The 21159-nt window shown below is 39.2% G+C and overlaps 1 protein-coding gene across 1 annotated transcript; it reads left to right on the top strand.

The window, feature by feature from the left end:
- The first annotated feature begins 1595 nt into the window (after positions 1-1595).
- Positions 1596-20904, top strand: slc1a2b (solute carrier family 1 member 2b). The gene is given in 12 exon segments (XM_048158730.1): positions 1596-1616; positions 3433-3572; positions 4404-4556; positions 6608-6858; positions 7354-7501; positions 7596-7722; positions 7815-7950; positions 7952-8049; positions 8257-8451; positions 12427-12561; positions 12738-12972; positions 17475-20904. Coding segments are annotated over 11 exon segments (1683 nt in total). The 5' UTR covers positions 1596-1616; positions 3433-3442; the 3' UTR covers positions 17550-20904.
- The last annotated feature ends 255 nt before the right edge of the window (positions 20905-21159 follow it).

Genomic DNA, 21159 nt, shown 5'->3' with positions numbered 1-21159 from the left:
ATGAGTGTGAGTCATAAGTCTTTTAATAATGACTAACACCTTTGACATGTTTGTGTGCAACAAAGCACACATTTAATATATGAGTCAAACAAGCTCATGCAAACTTCCATCTCATATTGGCTAGAATTATTACCAAAGTTAGATTAGGAAACAAGCTAGACCAGAGAAAAAATGCAAAGAAGAAAAAAAAAGAATAGGTAAACCCTACTCAATGGGGACAAAATGTTCCCACAAAAAAAAAAAAAAAAAAAAAAAAAAAAAATCACACTTGTCCTTTTGGGGACATTTTTTGGGAAAAAAGCTTATAAATCATATTAAGTGATGGAAACAACAACATGGAAACCCAACATTTTTGGATAGAGAGTTTGTGCCTCATTGTGAAGAAACAAAAAGGCGTTGCTCGTTCAATGACCACAGCTGGCAGTCAGGGAGCAAACACTTGTAGGAGTGAATTGCGGTAGGGAGGAGCTGTTCCAGTGGCAGTCCTGAAAGCAGTGTTATCCTTCAGTTTGAAGTGAGATCAGGAGGGGTGTGATGTGGGTCCTCTTTGCTGATTGAAGACCAGACACGATGCCACATTCTCTATCATCTGATGGCAGAAGTCCATCTTGAAGTCTTCCTGCTTCTGAAATTATCCTGATGTTGTAAAGCATGATCCTACACAATCCAGGCTGATGTTGATATGTGGGTAGAAAAACTTAGTTGGTCATCAAACTCTACCTCCATGTTCCTTGCTGTCCTGTTGTAGACAGTGTTGCCAACGGAATTGGGCTAATTTACACTGTTGCCGTGGGTTGTTTTTGTAGTCTGTAGGTTGAAGCGAACCATAGAGAGGGCAGTCCACATGTGCTCAATGAAGTCTGCAGGAATCAAGATCTCCAGGAGTAGGTTTGGAGACCCCTGCCCTAGTTTCTGTAGTTTCAATGAGCATGCTCAGGTGCGATGCAAGTGTTTTTTGCTAGTTTCAGCCCGACAGAATTATAATAATCATGTCCAGCATTCACATTGTTTAAATAGCAAATGCACTCACACTCATCTGTTCGCCCATGGCCGTGCTGGTCAGAAAACGAGGTGTGTTCAAGTGCATTATTGGCGCGTTGCTATTTTGAGGCAACTGAAAACAATTGACATTGACTTTAGACCAGGTTTTTGTTGGTCAGTGGCGCAGCATTTATTTATTTATTTTTTGCCAAATTTTAAAAATAAATTCCTCTCTGGAGAAGCGTTCAGTCTTTCCGCTTGCAAATTCCGCCATGTAAATAGCGAATCCGCCATGGTGCAAACACAACTGGCTTATGAATGGTTTATTGCACGTTACGGCCAAAACACACCCATTAGTCATTAAGAGAGGTACAACCCTTTTGGACCATGCGCTGACCATTTTTTCTGTTGTTAAGCGAGAAAAAGTGGATTCAGACACGCCCTAAGTGCACCTGCGCCGCACGCTTCAGACCATGCACTTAGATCGTTAAAATAGGGCCAAATGTGTTTAAAATTCATGAATTAAAATGGTGTGTTCAAATTCAATTCATTATTTTTATATGAGTTTCAGTGGGTTCTTTGCTTGAGTTTCTGTTGTGGAATAGAAAAGGGCCTTCCCAAGCTGTTGAAACAAGGTAATAATAAATAAATAAATAAACATAATAGAATGTCATTGTATGGTGTAGCACTAGGATTTCACAGAAATGACTAAAATAACCAAACCCATGGAACAGAATAGGAATCATATATCAGTTAACAACACACTGAACTTGGAAAAGGTAGCACTGATGAGATGTTTGGATGATAAATGTTTACTTGGACGTCAAAAATAACAAAACTTCATGATCTCCATCTGTGTTCCTTGAAGCTGTCGATGAGATCTACCCGTAGGGAAACCAGCATTAACTCATTAAGACAGACACATGTGCCATGCTGCCAGTTCCTCCAAACACGCATCCAATTAAAAATGTGTAATTACATAAGATCGCACATGATCAGCCAACACGAACATCAGAGTGTCGCGTCTGTGAGAGGGAGCAGTGCTAATGCGTTTGCAAGGTGTTCATGTGCATTGCTTATTTTTATACCATTTTTTTCCTGACCTAATTTATTTATTTAAACAGGATTTTATGAGAGCTCATTTCAAACTGTGCTGATATCTGACGTAACCTGATAAAACTGTTTGATTCAAGAACCCTATTAAGCTAATACCAACAGTGTTTAGCTACAGTATTAATAACACATCTTTAAAGTGTATTATGAGAAAAATGATTTACATTTAATTTACTTTTAATGTTTTAACTGCTAACAAACTAACAAAACAAGCTCTCCAATATGCAGTATTTAGGCTTGGTTATGATTTTATACTAGTAAAATAAATTATGTTTATCATCGCTTGATTTGCTGGACAAAACTGTATAAATCTCATTCCTTTTTGATGAAGCTCAAACAAAGGGTGATGATGTAATAGGAATATGTCAGTGGTCACATGGTCTGAAGCTCTATAGAATCGTGCCAATTCATTGGCTAATGGCACTAAAACAAAGCTCATGAGGAGCTGTCATAGCCTCCTTATAAGCTCACACATGGTGCCATTGATTTTTCTTTCTTCAATGCACAGTTTGTCTCAGCCTGTTGTCCTACAACTCACCCCGAAGTGGAATAATTCCACTTTTGAGTGGCGATGATGATGGCTTTTAGAAGTGTTTGCCTACTATGAGTAGGGCTAAGCTTCTGTCTAAGCCATGTAGACTAGCCTCTTCCTTACTGATTTATATTTTTTTTTTTACATGGCTTTCTGTAATGTGGATTCTGCCTTGCACACTTTGACGATTTTGCAAGCCTATCAAGCTCATTTCAAGAGAGACTTGAATGAAGGCACAGCAGTGGATGCCGAGGCTGTTGGTGCTGTAGATTTGGCACTGAGGGCTACCAAGCTTGAAGAACAATCGAAGATCCTGTTCACTGCCTTGTTGATTCAGTACTGAGTTTTGCACAGGAGCATCTTGGAGCAGATGCACTTCGACACTTAAGGTGTATGTAGTTCTGTTGCAGCAGAATGTGCGACTGTAGGTGGCATGACATTCACTTCAGCTTTTAGAGTGGAGCACGATGGCATGAGCTTTGGTTTCAGAGGTGCTCTCATGTCCGTTTTGGCCCCATCATCTGTGTCAGATAGGAGTTAATCTCATAAAACTGCCCTGCTTTAAGATTTTAGAGTTAGTAGTTCATCAGCCAATGAAACAGCATGATTCTGTAGGGCTTCAGACAACATGACCACTGACGTACTCCCATTGCATCATTACGCAGCATCTCGAACCAGGGTTACCTCATTAACCTAGATGTTTTGTTGTTATTTGTATGTTTTTTTTTATGTAAATGCCAGCTGCCCCCTCACATGCTCATGCCATGATTCCACTAATTTACTCTTTTGTCTGTTTTTCTCTGCAGTTCTGGAAACATGCCGAAGCACGTGGAGGTAAGAATGCATGAAAGCCACCTGGAGCCCATTGAGGCGAGGCCGAGCTCCAAATGGGCCACAATATGCCAGAAGTTGCGGAAGAATCTGCTGCTCACGCTGACTGTTCTGGGTGAGTGTTCTTCAACATTTCACAGTGATGAAAGGGAACAGTTTCACAGCAAACACAGCATGATTACACACTGAGCTACTGCTGAATAACTGCTGTCTGGACAGTAGAGGGCCAGAACACCGCAGGAAACAGGTGACTGTAAATCCTAGTATTTATTAGAAATCTTTTCTGCAGAGAAGAGATGATTGATTTACTGCGACTGGCGCATTGTTGAACAGAGTGAATACAGAGAAAGTCATTTTGACACTGTATTTTTGAAATAGCTGAATAGGTGAATATACGGTTAGCATCTACAGGGTGTGTGTAGCAGTTAGTATCTCTGTGAAGAAATCCGGAGTGGGCGGGTGTGATACATGTGTGATATGTGTGTGTTTCAGGACATAACAAACTAACTTCTTTGTAGGATTATAAAGCCAGAAACTAATCTGCCTGAAAGAGTGCACAATTCCCAGGGATGGAGTGTCTCTGTTCCAGAGCCTTCACTACACACAGATATGGATTATGACGCCTAATACAGTATAGTTCATCAACACGATATCAGAAAACATCCCATATGTCATGGTACATATGACTACCCTGACCTGAATTTACTTTTTTGACTAAGACTAAGACGTTGTTGTTGTGGTTGACTTCAGTCCACTTCTCATGCTGTCATTTTTTCACATTTATTTAACATCTGCCTTTGGTTCCCTGCCTAAGACCAAGAGGACCTTAACTGCGTGGTGTTGTATATTTGTTTGAAATCACGTATTTGAATAGACATTTAAAGTATGTTCAGGAATATTTTGTCCAAATTATCCAAAAGAAGAAATTCTCTTCCTTCCATCACAGGTGTGATTTTGGGAGCGGTTTTTGGGATGCTGCTGCGTGTTGCTTCTCCGATCGATGACAACATTGTCATGGTAATTGCCTTCCCTGGAGACATTCTAATGAGGATGCTAAAAATGCTCATCCTTCCCTTGATCATCTCCAGCTTAATCACAGGTAACACAGACCTCGTCTTTTAACAAGCTGTCAATGAGTTTGGAAATGTTAAATTCATTGGTGAATCCACAAACTACAAATTTCACTGAGAAATAATGCCTGACTGTGTTATATTACACTAACAAACAAAGAGAAATCCTTAACCCTCATGCCTTTTGCTTGTGTCTTTGATTTAATAAAGCCAAAATCCACTGATGCAGAGTGGCGTGAAAAGAACTGTGCTCTGTCTTTTTAAATGGCACTGTTCTCACACATGATGTTTGCTGTTGCTTCTGCTACATTGTTTACTGTATTTAAGATGTTATTTGGTTATTCTCTGTGGGGTTATTTACACTTGGTCACTTCATGCGCCTGAGTGATTGGATTGCTATCCAATTTGCACATTCCATTTTACACTTGGCCATATAAGTCTTCACAAAATCCAATCTTCAATTCCTATGTTTTCACTATATGAGAATCAACTGCTCACTTCCTGAAGTGAATATTGCAGTCTGTCTCAAATACATTTACACCTGCTCTCTTCATGATTATATATATTCCTGTAGTTCAAATAGTAAAGCATGGCGCTAGCAACGCCAAGATTATACGTTTGATTCCCAGGGAATGCATGAACTGATCAAATGTTTGGCTGTGAAGTAGTCAAGTGTAAACAGAAATCTTCAATTTGAATTCCTAATACTGGTAGGAAATGTTAACAAAAACTGTCCCTCAATGTCTGGGTACTCATTCAATTTATGTAAGAGATAAATCGTTGAAAGCAGCGTGAGAAAATGAGTCTCTCCTGTAGAAAAAGGCAGAGGAAAAATTAATTTTCTCAGATAGAGAAGTGTTAAGAAAGCACCATATTGTAACGAGGCAAGACTCAAGGTACAGTAAGATCCATCTGCAGGCTTTATTAAACAGAGTGTGTAGTAAGACAGGCAATGGTCAAACAGTGGCAAACAGGTATGGCAGAGAACAGGCAGAATCGTAGTCGAGGAACAGGCAATGAATCAGGGCAGGCAGGTATCGAAACAATAAACAGTCCAAAAGGTCCAAAGGGCAGGCGGCAGAGATTCGAACATGGGGAACAGACAGGATCCGAAACAGGCAGACAGACAGGGTAAATAACGCTCAGAAATTCTACAGAGTAAACAAGACCTCGCAATGTGTGTGTGTGAGTGAGAGTCCTTTATAGTCCAGATAATGAGCTTCAGCTGTATGTGGCAATTGATGATTGGTGGAGTGAGTGACGGTGATAGGCAAGGAGGATGCTGGGAAGTGTAGTCCGGAACTGACTGGATTCGTGACACCTATATATTTCTTATGGCTGTTTAAATATGATGAACATTTGGTTTTATAACTCATTTTTCATGCCCTCTGTTTTACCATCAATGGCCAACAGACATTCACTTTAATATATTTTTATTTAATGTAACAATATAAGTTTTATATAATCATTTTTATATAATTAAACCTCTCTAAACTTTAATTTTCCCTCATGCCAATTCAGATTAACACAAAATTATAAAAAAAAGGGTCAAGATTCACTTTAGTAGAGCGTTGGCATGTCTTTTTGGATAGTAAGGGTCAGACTATCATTCTGGCTATTTAAACCATGCATTATGCTGATATATATACTTGTATATTTATTATTTATAAGTATTATTAAATATATAAATAAACAAAGTTAGCATCCAGTAAATGAATAATTCTAACATTTTTAACCACATTTTTTCATTTGAGCATTACGTTTCAGAGCCCAAACTTAGGAAGGTGCTTTTACACAGACCTTCCAGAGGAGGTATAAATGGATTTACAATGGAATCACAATCACAGGATTCTTGTGCACAGCCAACAGAAATAAGATGTGTGCTGATTGTCATAATAGGAATGTTTAAATATGTTTAATCGATGGTTTCATACCCAATGCAGTGTTGACTGATTGAGCTAGAGTGATAAAAGCTATATATCAAAATAGATAATTGCGCTGAGAAATGAAAAAAGGCTTGAGCCTGTGAATATGAAACCATAACAATGTTAAAATAATATTCCACATTTCCCTAACCGAGGTCTGGCTGGTCTGGATGCGAAGTCAAGTGGTCGTCTGGGCTCCAGAGCCATGGTCTATTACATGACCACTACTGTCATCGCTGCTGTGCTGGGAGTCATCCTGGTGCTCCTCATCCACCCTGGAAACCCAAAACTCAAGGAGAATCTCGGAGAAGGAGCTAAGAACGATGAGGTTTCCAGTCTTGATGCCTTTTTTGACCTCATCAGAAACCTCTTCCCTGAGAACTTGGTTCAGGCTTGCTTCCAGCAGGTACGACACTGCGTCCCATGAGCTTCCACAAGAAACTACTCTGTGCTTGGACACAAAACTAATACAGCATACGTATTGTGTAAATATGGCTGGGGAAAATAAGGCATTCATTTCTATGAATGTTAATAGTTGCTGTTTAAGATGTTAAAAATAATTAATGCAGCATCTGCACAGCTAATTAAGTCATTTAGGCCTACTATAATGGATTCATGTGAGTACACTTAAATTAAATGTTATAATATAGTTATAAAAAAGATATTAAGATATAATTTATAAAAAGTTTTTATATATATTTTTTTTAATGTTCTATAATTGTTAATAAATGATACATAAAAAAAAAGGTTTATCAGTTTTTGAATGGCCATAGTTACTCTTTTAATCATTTCACTCTTATCCTAGTAGTTAGTAAAAAGATGCCATAACATATGTGCAACCACATTAAGAAGGCTGTTTTAAATGCTGAATGGTTTAAGTGGGTGATGTTCAAATGCACAGATCCAGACCGTTGTGAAGAAGGTAGAAGTTCAACCTGACTTCGATGACACCAACAGCACATCTGACTATCTCTCTAATGCCACCAAGCCACCGCCCATTTTCATAGACAAGAAATCTCTACAGTTCAAGAGTGGAATGAATGTGCTGGGTAGGGCCATCACACTGTCAAATATCTTTAGATGAATCCTTCCCTTTTCATTTATTTATTTCTTTTTTTATCTTTGTCTTTCAATGTGTTCCAGGTCTAATTGGATTCTTCATTGCCTTTGGAATTTGTATGGGAAAGATGGGAGAGAAAGCTAGGCTTATGATTGAGTTCTTCAACATTCTCAATGAGATTGTGATGAAGCTTGTCATCATGATTATGTGGTCAGTTGGACTTTTAATGTCCTCTAGCTGATTAAGAAGACTAGTGATGATGTTTTATACTGATGGACTCACTTTATGGACTGACTTTCTAGGTACTCACCCTTTGGCATTGCCTGCTTGATCTGTGGAAAGATCATCTCTATTAAAGATCTGGAGGTGGTGGCCAGGCAGCTGGGGATGTACATGGTGACCGTTATTATTGGTCTGATCATCCATGGTGCCATATTCCTTGCCATGTATCTACTTTGCAATTGTGAGGAAAAACCCCTTCTCGTTCTTCATGGGAATCTTCCAGGCCTGGATCACGGCTCTGGGCACAGCTTCTAGGTGTGAAATTACACTACGTGATCTTTGCCTAGATTATATATAAATTCGATGTAGTTTTATATCGATGTGAGAACAAATAAACCAACAAATCCACTGTTTTCTTTAAAAATGACATTCCATCTTGTAACTCAACTATATTAAAAAAATGCTAATTATTGCAACATAACCACAAGCATTATTTATTACCTTTTCTTCTTCTTCTTCTAGTGCTGGCACTCTACCTGTAACTTTCCGTTGTCTTGAAGAAAACCTTGGTATTGACAAGAGAGTTACACGTTTTGTGCTTCCAGTTGGAGCAACAATTAACATGGATGGAACAGCCCTCTATGAGGCTGTAGCTGCCATTTTTATTGCCCAGATGAATGGAATTGATTTAGATCCTGGTCAGATTGTCACTGTCAGGTAAGAATAGACAACTCACCATAATTATATTATGAACCAACATCCACCTATTTAATTCATCTACTGTGCACCAACGAAATGTTACAACTATTCAGTATACAAATAGGTGGAGCTGAGCATGAATCGTATTTTAAGTGTTTTTTTTTTTTTTTTTTTTTTTTTTTGGTGAATATGTTCAAAAATATGCATTTGTTCCACTTCCAGAGGTAGTCGAAAATGCATTAATTACTTTCCTTCTTTACTGGCACATATACTTATGTTCAGAATAAAAGTGAAATGATACTATGTGTTTTTTTTTAAAAATAACCCAGTTGGAAGCATAACTAATGAAAACAAAATTCTATTATATTGCTGAATATTAAGTGAACCACATAAATGACACATAATTTGCCACATAAATGAAAGAGCCAGTGGTCATTATGTTGCTGGAAAAAAATATACTATTACCCTCACTCATGAGCAATGGAGCAATTCACATCAAAGACTACTAAAATTTCACATTTTTACCCTCACTCATGAGGTCCACTCAATGCTGCGTCAGTAGCTGACACTATGGGAACACCCTCCAGGTGTGATGATTTTCTGAACCCGTACAGAATCACACTTAACCACACCATCTCTGTTTATTATCGCTGCAACTCATTTGGCACTTTTGGTGACCAAACTACAGTTGTCAAAAGTACCAACTTGGGTACCTAGTCGGTACTGAAATTTAAAAAATGTGACGCTTTGAGCGCTGTTGAGTGGATTCGTAAACATCTCTGATTGGCCATTGTGTTGACGCACTCATCAGGTATGTCTGTGATTGGCTTCAATGATCAACGCTGTATAAACGTAGTAAAAAGTCATCAATGACTCTCTTCACCAAGCGCTTACGCAGATACACACGGGAGCATTTGACAGCTGGCGTCTATCGCTAATAGACGCATGCTTTCATGCGTTCCTGCTCATGCTTTTAAAACGCTTTCAAATTCAAACACTTCCGTGTGCTTTCAAATGTTGCCGCACGTTGATCATTGAAGCCAATCACAGACATATCCGATGAGCCGCGTCAACACAATGGCCAATCAGAGGAATCCGCTCATCAGCGCTCAAAGTGTCACATTTTTTAAAATTTCAGTACCAGCGTCGGTACTTTTAACAACTCTAGGTCAAATATTCTGCTCACATGATCTGTCACTCCATGACTGATTTTGCATAGTCAGGTTATGTTGTGTTTCAGATTTCTGAACGTGATTACAAATAATGTCCTTGGAGCATGGGAGCAGTTCTCACGACCACAACGTGATTACAACAGAGTGTAATACTCTCATTTTGGGATGGGCTAGTCAGAGAATCGTGTCAGACTGTCTACACATATCTGTCTTTCTCTTCGCTGTACTTGGGATTCTGCTTTGTCAGTTCGGTTTTCAGAGGTTTCAGTAGTACCACGCATAACACAACTCTTGATTTCTCTGTCTCCATCGCCTTTGTGGAGAGACGCTCTGGTGCAGGAGTGTCCAAAGGCCTATCTGTTTGCTTTCCCGAAAGTATGCCTGTTTCCAAAGGCTGATGAGAATTCAAGAAGACCCCATGCAACTTCAGTTGGTGGTCCATTTTGGCCATCCCATGTGTGGTTCTTGATCTCTCCTGGAGGAGCCTCCTTGGGAGATTCTGATCAGATCAGCCTTTCTCAGGTTCATGGCACCATGTGGCACTCCCATTCAGAGATGTTGAATCTGAGTTTGACCTCTGAAAAAGCACTTTGATTAAATCTGGTCTTTGAACTGAGATGACCATTTTGAGGCATATTTACGTATTTGCTTGGTCAATAATTTATGAAGGTCCAGACTTTAATGCTCTTGATTTTACTGTCTGTGTTGTGATAGGAGCTGTTTTTGCAAATATTATCTCACTTTTGGAGTGTAGCAGTGGCATGTTGAGTGGAGAAGACAACACTGCTGTATAGCTGGAAGGCACGGTGGGGCTCTGATAGGTTGGCTGTTTAGTAATTGGTAATGGCACAGTCTCTACTGTTGTCACATACTGATGTGGAACAGAAGGTAATGTCCCAGTTGAAACTGATGAGTGCAAAGGGAGTGTACTAGCTGGAGGTATTTTAATAAATCCATGTTCAACCTGCTCTACCTCTGCAGTTACTGTACTTGCTTTCATTTGGGTGACGCCCACACGACCCAGAATTGTGGGATTAGCACACTGTCCTTTGGAATGTAACTCAATGTCAGGTGGACACAGTTTACTGGAGGTGAACAGGATGGAGGTGTAGCAGTCTTTACACTTTGATCATCCTGTTTGTCCTCTTCTTCCCTTTGGAATTATGCTATGTGTTCCACCTGTCATTTTTCACACTGTGTGTTTGCCGTGAAGCTGGGCCATGTCAGCAGCCTCATCTTTCTTCTTGTCAGATATAGACTTGAATAGTTTCCTCAGTGAACTGTCTGTGGAACTTGGGCTGTGAGTAGCTGAATGCTTACCCTGGCTGGAAGCTGGCTGTGCTTGACTAGTTATACCCCAGCAGGTGCTCCTCCTTTCTGCTCCTCTGACTCTCTTCCGATAAGGTGGGAAGAAAGGGCAGGTAACTGATGGCTATAGTCAGGGATGTACTCCTACAGGTGCTTGGGCATGCAACAATGCCTTAAGGGTCTATCTAAGTCTCAGTATGAGTGCAGCGGATTTATCTTCTGATGACAGTAGTTGCTTTGCCTTATGAGAATATAGGCTTATTCTACTAACTAAAATGGGTCTGGGCTGAGGAGAGGACCTTAAAGCAGCATCTGCCACTTAAATGTTGTGATTCTATATGGACTAGTCATTTCTGGGGGAGTTCCCCAAATGTTAGCTACTACTGCAGCATCTTGTCTCATGAAATGTCCCATAATGACATATTGAAAATACATAAAGTAAGTTTATTCACATATATGACTCTGTCTCTGAACTTTGTCAATACTAATTTTATATTCAGGCATTTGACTAAAAATACATTCAGTCGTTGCTCCCAAAATTAATTCAACGAGTCATCTTGTTAATGTTATAAATGAATTACGTCTCTGTTTGTCATTACCGATTAAAGAGTATCTGGCGCCACCGCATGGGTAAAATAAACACATTTGCCGAGTACATCGGTATTAAAAAGGGCTTTTAAAAACTGTTCATGATTCAGTTTTGGGGAGCGTGACAGAAGTTTGATGCTGTCGTGGAACAAGCACCAGCCGGCATTTTTCCTTCTCCCGACTTGAGTGCCTCATCTTCTTAATCTCCTCACGTAAATGATTACATTTCGATGACTTTCTTCCCCACCGCAGAAACCACCACAGGTTCATCAATGCCGTCAAAAGTATTCATTTTTCTGTTTTTGTTGATCGCAATGTACAAAGTAGAAAATCTAGGATGCCGGCTGTATTCAGAGCGCCGCCATTACTGTTTGCAGTGCGAGGAATGGTGCGCTGTGATTGGTTGAGAGGATATATCACGTTCTGCAGAAAAAGGAGACTGGCGTTTGTCGCATTTGGAAAGAAAGGGAGAAAACATGACGGAATAACACGACGGATATCACATTTTGTGCAAAATTAATAAATGTCTTTTCAATACCGACCAGATACAATACTGATTTTGGCAGAAACTCAGCTTTTTTGAAAATGCCGTTTATCGCGTTTTGGAACCAAACTCTTCATATATATATATATATATATATATATATATATATATATATATATATATATATATATATATACACAATTTAAATAATGCATAATACCTAAAAAAAGGCTCTTTTACCACATATTGAAGAATATATGGTTGCTTCTCCAGTCTTTATGGTTAGGTTGTTAAGCAAAATTCTGAACACCTTTGTCCAGGGGGCCATATTTTGTACATAAGCAGTCATGCCTTTTGCCATTTTGCTCTGGACAAGAACATCTACTAAACGTTTTGTATGTAAATATAATTGAAACAAGTGCTTGTATTCCCAAAATTTAGTCTTACAGCAACACTGGCCAGTGTTGGAGCGGCAAGTATCCCTAGTGCTGGACTGGTCACCATGTTACTCATTCTGACGGCCGTTGGGCTTCCTACTCAAGACATCAGTCTGCTGGTGGCTGTTGACTGGCTTCTGTGAGTATCTAGGTTTATTTTATCCTGACTGGGACTTTTTAATATTGACTGAAGGTATTTCCTGGAACTGTAAGTGTCATTTTTAAGCTTATCCTACTCTTGTTCTGAAAATTCCTTGTGATTGCTGAGTGAAGCTTTTTGTTTAGTGTTTTCTTTTTTTTTTTTTTTTTTATCAGGGATCGTTTCCGTACCTCAGTTAATGTGGTTGGAGACTCATATGGGGCTGGCATTGTCTACCACCTGTCCAAGGCAGAGCTGGACGCTCTGGACGCCCAACATGGGAAGACTGATGACATAGAGTTGATGACCAAGACCCAGTCCTACTATGATGACCTCAAAAACCATCATGAAAACAACTCCAACCAGTGCGTCTATGCTGCTCAAAATTCAGTCTTATTAGATGAATGCAAGGTACAAGTCACGCTTATGGACGTAGAGACATCTATTTAACACATGCCTGCATGCTCTGCACATCTCTTTACAGATATCTTTTGCATGTTAGCGTATATGTATATGCACACATATATATGTGTGCATGTTGCATATATGGTATGTACAGTATAATTGTGTTTGTGCTAATATTTATTTGCTTCTTTTCTTGGAGCATATTTTCAGCATTTTACAACATAATATTGTATGTTGTGAATGTGTTTATGTTGTGAAGTACATCAGAATCCATAAAAATCCAAAAAATTAAATACCATAAACTCTGCAGTTAGTATCAAAAATGCAATTCCAATTGAGGATGGTACAATTGCAAACTGTTGGCAAACCATGCTGTGTTACACCTGTAGTGATGTGTTAATGGGTGTCTGGTATAGTACAGTATTATTCTCAAATATCAAAAACTCAAATATCAATATATCACTCATATAATATTGTGTCAACAGTTGTTGCTTTTTCCTAGTCAGAAACTCTTAATTATGCTAATTCTGACATGAGGTGAACACAGCTTTATTTTATGTAGTAGATAGTTAAACACATTTGGCTCATGGATTCTGTTATTAAGTATTGTCTAACAGACAGAAAATCTGCTCCTGTTATGCTGCTTTCTGTTGTGCTTTCATGCTCTGGATGCAAATCTATAAATTAACAAAAACTAACAAAGTTGATCAAAAATGCAATCCATTGTAGAAGCCTTGCAAAGTAACCACTCATAAATGCTTGTAAGAACATTGTACCTTGTTTGTTTGTTTGTTTGTTTGTAAATTTTAATGAAAGATTTTGTGTTTTGTTGAATATTATAGAATATTCTGTGTATTTGTAATTGAATATTCTCACACAGGTAAAGCAGTCAAATGGTTTAAGTGTCAGACTGCATGTCATTGTTAAATGTGGAGACTTTAATATTGGAGCACAGAATTCTGAATGACAGAAACAACAGTATGACATGCAATGTTTTATTGTAAAACTTAAACACTGGATTTACATTTCCTGAATGAAATTAAAAAGTTTTATCTAAAATGAGACAAAAAAAGAGAAGAAAATCAGAGGAAACTAAGGCCTGGTTTCACAGACAGGGCTTAGATTAAGCCAGGATTAGGTGTGCATCTTGAGACAAAACAATGGCAGAAGCATATTTTAAGACATGTAAGTCCAAGTTCCTTTCAGTCAAAAAAGCTCAAACATGCATTTTATTCTGGGACTAGGCTTTAGTTCCCTTTCGAGTGGAACCTGACTGCTTCATGGCATTGACGCTATGCTTCTGTGTGAGCCAGTGTCTGGAGTACATGTCTAAACGCGCCAATCTTATTGGCTGAACATATGGATGTCATGATGTAGCATAGAGCATCACAAATTCCATAAAAAGACACCAGACATTTTCGTCGACAGCTTCTTTGTCTTCAGAGGCCACATGTTTTTTTGAAAAGTTGTATAGTGTGTGTGGATAATCTTTAGACCAGGAGTTAATCTGTAAAAAGTAAAGTCTAAAGTATAGAAGGTGTGTGATGCCATGCCCCCTCATTTTATGGCAGAATATGTGCAATATGTGCTTGTTTGTATGTAAGGTTAAGGTTCAATATCCGAACCTGTCTGGCTCTCTTCTCGAATATAAATGATGCACAGTGGCTTTGATCAAGGGATTGCAGTTTGAGTTGGTTAAGTGGAGTTTGAGATGGGTGACCCCTTTCTCTTGTTCTGTCTTCCGACTCCATGTCCCATTTTAAACTGGATGCTCTCTCCGTGAAAACTTTTTGAGGGAAGAAAGTCAGCAGATGCATGGCTTGGGTCTTGCGCTTGCCGGGGCAGCAATAAATGCAGTCGGAGAGAACAATGAGCAGACGGGTTTCCCCTTTCTCTCTCTTTTTTCTCCGATTGCGTGTATACAGATTATGAATGTGTTTGCACACGATGATCTCATGTTACCTGAAAAGCTTGCTTGATTACTTGATACTGGTTTTCTGATGGTATCTAACTCTGAGGATGGTATCTAACTCTCAGTCTATCATCCAGACCATATTATACTTGTCTGGTTGATTTTATGGCTGCATTTAGCTCTGGGAGTAACTCCTCAGAGCGTACCTCCCGGAGGAATCTATGCACTCCATGACATTGTGTGCCCAGCTTCCTTTGGGGCTTTCAGGGGGCTACTTCACTTATCACCTCTGGTGACTGTGCTCGCACCCCCTGTTCAGGTTGGTGCAGCAGATCCTGCTCTGGGCAGAGAAGAAACTGCTCACACTGGGGAAAGTTTATATTCCAGGGCACTCGAACTTTAGAGCAGATATCCTGTTGAGGCAGGGGCTACGGCCCGGGGAATGAAGACTCCACCCTCAAGTGGTGAAGTCCATATGGCACGACAAAGCGGAAGTGGAACTGTTTGCCTCCGAGAAGACAACCCACTGTCCCCTCTGGTTCACCCTCACACCTCCAGCTCCACTGGGTCTGGATGCCATGGTGCAGGCATAGCCGAGGTTGCACCTGTATGCCTTCCCACCAATAGCTCTGCTCCCAGCAGTTCGTGCAAGGGTTTGCCTCCTTCTAGTGGCTCCGTTCTGGCCAGCCTAAGTTTAGTTTGCTCTCTCAAGTTCAGGGGATGATATTTCATCCCTAGCCTGAGATCTGGAAGCTTTGAGTCTGGTAGCAGCTCATGGATTCTGGTCTTTCGGCTGAGGCCACTGAGACAATCCTCAATTCTATAGCTCCTTCTACTAGAAAGTTGTTTGCCCTGAAATAGAAATTATTTGTAATATGTGTGGACAGCATAAGGTGAACCCAGATAACTGCCTGGTTGGTCCAGTTGTGGAGTTCCTTCAAGAGCATCTGCCAGCAGGGCTGACCCTGGTTACCTTAAAGGTAGATGTGGCTGTTATTTCCAGTAGCCACATGCCTTTGGACAGAGCCTTGGTTGAGAGGCACCCCTTGGTGTCTCGGTTTTTGCACAGTGCCTGATGGTTGAGGCCTGTCTGCTAGTTGAGAGTTCCCTCCTGGGACCTAACATTGGTCCTAAGGAGCCTTAACAGAAGCCCCATTTGAGCCCTTGGAGTCAGTCTCAGAAGTGTCTCTCAAAGTGTCTCTGTTATTAGCATTAACATCACTCAAGAGAGTAGGAGACCTCCAGGCCCTTTCAGTAGCCTCCTCCTGCTTAGACTTTGCAGCAGGTGATGTCAGAGTTATTTTGCACCCCAGACCTGTCTTCCAAAGCTCTGGCGAAGGGTGCAACTTTATAGGATGTTGTGCTGTGGCAGGTTGGTCCTCTCCACACAAATTCATCAGGTTCTCCAGTTTGGATATGGATTCAATCCCAGGATCCCAAGTCCTTCAGGGTTGACCCAAGTCCAGTCCTGTTGACCCAAGTCCAGGGTTGACCCAAGTCCATGCCTGTACACAGGCTCTGTTACCTTGGACATGGTGACATTGGAATTAAAGTTCTCATAGTGTCAATGCCATGACACAGCATTCCACTCAAAAGGGGAATGTCTCAGGTTATGGGAACTAGAAGCTACGTCAAATTGACACACCCTGGTTACACCTGTGCATCTTCTTCAGACAAATTTAATCTGTAAACATGCATTTTTGGCATCTATTTATGCACTCAATGACATGCTATGTCACAACATCCAAACGTTTAGCCAATCAGATTGCCGTGCTTAGACACACTTTAGGTGGCTGATGCAGAAGCCATCGCCATGATGCAACATCTTGTTACTCTCTCGGGGAATCAGGTTACATAGGTAACCTTAGATGTTATAAAAATCATTCAAAAGAATCTGGTTAAGGATCTTCCAAACCTTCAGATCCGGATTCTTCAGATCCCAAAAGTAAACAGCTCACGGTGTGCTTTAGAACTACTGAAAAACCTACATACCAAAATCTCACTTGGTCAGACAGTGATTCATATTTTCTGAATCGTCAAAGAATATTGATGTCCAGAACTTAAAGTTTGCTATAAATTAATAGTGCTCATAAACAGCAGTTGAAATAGTATTCTAACTTAAAATGGAGTAGAAGCTTGCACCCAGAATCAATATTATTGGTTGATTATAGGTTGATTCATCACGACAATAGCAGAGTCCATATCTTAACAATAAGATAATGACACAATCCCTATGCTATTGGGATCACTTTCAGATAACTGAATGATAAAAACAATGGCAGCCAGTCATTCTTTTAATAGAGCAATAGCTGAAGCAAAGCCATTCAAAATCCATCGGACTTTAACATTTATATTTTTGAACTGCCACCTTGCAAAGACAGTATAAATCGGGGGTGGGGTGGGGAGTGTTACATTTGTTTTCTGAAAGGAGTCTATTTTAGAAGAAACCCCATACATTGAAAACTTGCAAAAACAGAGTGTTAACAATTTTGCTAGAAGACCCAGAATTCTTTGCTCCAAAGCTTCAAAGAGAACTCACATTTTTTGTTGAACATACACATGGATGTGCTCACAAATTTGTTGATAACTGTTTCAGGTAACCTTGGCAACCACAAATGGCTCAACTGCGGAGTGCACGCTTGTTGAGGAAGAACCTTGGAAAAACAATTAATGCAAGCACACAGACCCCGGCACCCAAAATGAGAGAAAAACCAACCTATATTCATGCACATAGAACAAATGGGTTTTGTAGTTTATTCCTATGGTTTCTATTCTTTTCTAACATGTTTAACAATACATATGTTCTCATGTAACACAAGAATGTGAGGCCAAAAGCTCACACATGCAGCTGAGGCAGTTACGTAAATTATTTGTGATGCTAATAAATATACATACACTTCCAAACCTATGAATTTTGAGGAGAAGGGGTGAATAATGAGGGTTTTTCAGAGGGATAACAAAGATTCTTCCAGAGCCATTATCACCCACTGCAGTTTCTATGAGAATATAACAGAAACCTGCCTCTAGTTCCTATGCCTCAACTGAACTACGTTGCACAACACTGTAGCACCTCTTTGTCCGAACAGATCTTAAACCACTTCTCAAAAGGGTAATTTGGTGTTGCTAGGATACAAAAGTAGGGACAGAGGCGACTGCACACAGATTGAACATAAAGCACATGCCGCGTTTATTTTGAGCCCCTCCTCCTCTGTATCGCTCACAGGGGAGGGATTTTTTTCTCTGTTCTGTCAAGGAAACGGATGAGAGGGTGTTGCTCGTATGTATGTTGGTGAGTCTGTGGCACAATAGCACAAAAACCTTTCAGGCACATTGCCATTACATTTACCATTCAGGTCTTACGAGAGCCCTTTGCATTACGAAATACTCTGAAATATGCAATGCACGCCTTATGTTTAGTTCATTTTAAAGCACAAATTGTCTATTTATGTTGTACAACCAAAACAAGGCCTGAACATGTGTCAGTCATACAATGAACGTACAGCTGATGGCACCTGTGTGAAAAATCACAAATTCCAAAAGTGCATCTTTTAAAATGACAAGGCTCTTTTTCAATGCTTTGGTGTGGTGATTGCTAAACCTGGTTTGGCATTATTAACAATTCCATTTAGATTCATGTCAAGCACAAACCATCTAAAAGATCTACATACCTTTGCCCAGATATACTATATATCCCATTTGTATTCTATTTGCTCTAAATTTTGGCTGTTTTTCCTTCCTCTGATGAGATGGAGAGATATACTCAGGCATATAAAACATAAAAATAGGCATTTTGTCCGGGAAAAAAACATTCCTAATGCAGACAGAGATGATTTGTATGAAGGCCCTGTTAGCATGCTGGAGAGAACTTTTTACCTGTTTTTATAATCCAAGTAGGTTTACACGTTTAAATACCTAATGCCTTCGTCTTTCACTTCTGATGTTTCACAGGTTTTGTTTTTTTATTTTTATTCATAGTTATCGTTTTCTATTTTTTTTAACGCCCCTTTTAAATGAGCTAAAGTTCTTACCTCAAAAATACATTGCCAAGGCTATTGTAAGTATTTTTACGCAATTTTTGTTTTGAGCTTTGTAAAAACAAAAAACAAGTAGTATTACAATGGAATGGTTTAATCGTAATAAAAAGGAGGCTTTTATAACTAAGCTGTTATAAACACTACCTCTGGATGTACCATCCTCTTCTCTATCTCTGACAGCGTCCTTCCCTCATACTGCAAATGACTGTTTCTAAGCCCCGCCATGCTGCAAACCCCTCACAGGCCCAACTTTCCATCACTTCCTGTCAGACATACCTCACTATGCCAATCAGAGATTCCGACAAAAAAAATTACTTTTTCTTTCAAATGAGTGATAAATCCAGACACCCTTTCTTTCTTCCCTGTGTGTGATATTTATCACAGGATGCTACAAACTGATGTTTTTTAATGTCTTTTACCAAGCTAAACACAGATATTGATAGAACTCTACCCCTAATATATATCTAATTAGTTTAAGACACCTTGCTAAGATGTTTTGCAAACTAAACAGCTCAGTGTTATAACCTTTGCCAAGAGAATAAATGCCATATGAACACAAGTTCTTGGTGCCACATTATATATTGTGTGGAATCATAATGTGAATTTTCGATGTTGTGAGTGTTGCCCATTAAAAGGCAGACATCTTGACACTTGAGATTGTTTGGTCATTGAGCGTTGAGCCACTGTTGTGTTTTATCTCACTGTTAGATGCATGGACATTTAGTGTTTTTGCGCCAGTTTCTTAAAAAGCATGACTTTTAAAGTGCCTCCCTGCACTTGGTGTATATATAGAAGGCAGGGGCGTCGCTAGTGGGGGAAAGTGGGACTGCGTACAGGGGGCCCTGATCTATTGGGGGGCCCTCAGCGTTCCCCCTTGAGGGGCCCCACAAATTCTACCATGGGAGAAACCCCAAATCCTACTGAGGGATATTGACCCAATGAAATGTACTGTACAGGGGGCCTATAGAAAACCTAGCGACGCCACTGATTGTTGGTGACATTGGTATTTTATTTTTCAGTTATAGAAATATTGAGATAGTGTTTAATTGATGTGACAGTTTTAATTGAAGTGTTTTTGTAATCCTGTAGAAACATATACCCTCTTTGTGCTGCTTAAGATAAAATACTATAGTGAAATGTATAGAAATGTAGGACATTGATTGATTTTAATTCAGACTAGCTCTCTCAGCAAATTCATATCCATTATTATATCTGATCTATGTTTGGAATGTTTTTCCCTACATAAATTTATGTGTCCCTGCATTTCTATGTGAGAGATTAAAATTTAAATCTAACATCAGACTCAAAAAAGGATATTTGTATATTATATATAGCATCTCAAAATATTCAAACTATATTTTTGAAGATGGTATACAATAATCATATTGTCTTTATGTGATAGTCTTATATATGATTCTGTGTTATATGTACAACAAAAATATGTAACATCTTAAATATATGATAAGATATGCTGAGATATGATCTTGACGATATAAAGCACACTGTATTAAGTCACATCCACAGTATCTGTAAAAGTTCATTTCTCAGTTTCATGCTCAGTTTCTCTTCTGTTTTGCACTTGACTTTCCATATTTCTTTCCTGATATATTTTGTACACGCACACAGACACACAAAGAAATTTACAGGCACAATTTTCATGTGAAACATTATTTCTAGAATAACCCAGGTGTATTATTCTTACTTAATTAAGTACATCTGAAACCATCTTTAGTAGATGGTTTACGTTTCTTACATTGGTCTTATATGTAAAACCCACAAGTTCTGCTCCATTTTTCTCTCATCCTTTTTGTGATGTGATTTTTTTTTTTTATGTAAAGGGAGGGGAAACTATAGTCAAAAAGAAAAGTGGTAAAATAAATGATTTCCTATGTCATAGCTGTGAAATAAAAGTGTGTTCATGCATATCAATTTGTGTTGTACCATTGGTGTACATACAGTTATTATAACTAATAAATGTTGATTCATAACTAATTAAAGTCTTTTTTTATTGACCTGACATATTATTAACACAGGCAAATAAGATGAGGAGGTAATTCAGCTGGGCTGAATATGTAGTGTGCACCAGATTATGTAGTGAGTTTTGGTCGCACATGTAACTTAAAGTGCTGTATGTAATTTTTATGACTGTACTAAAGCACAAAAATACCATAACATGTTTGTGAAGGTCAAAATTACAGTTTCAGTGCAGCTTCAAAGGGCTTTAAACGATACCAGGCAAGGAATAAG

Source organism: Megalobrama amblycephala, linkage group LG15, assembly GCF_018812025.1.
Source record: "Megalobrama amblycephala isolate DHTTF-2021 linkage group LG15, ASM1881202v1, whole genome shotgun sequence".
Taxonomy (NCBI): Eukaryota; Metazoa; Chordata; class Actinopteri; order Cypriniformes; family Xenocyprididae; genus Megalobrama; species Megalobrama amblycephala.
The sequence above is the reverse complement of the archived record's forward strand: the minus strand, read 5'-3'. Positions and strand labels throughout refer to the sequence as shown.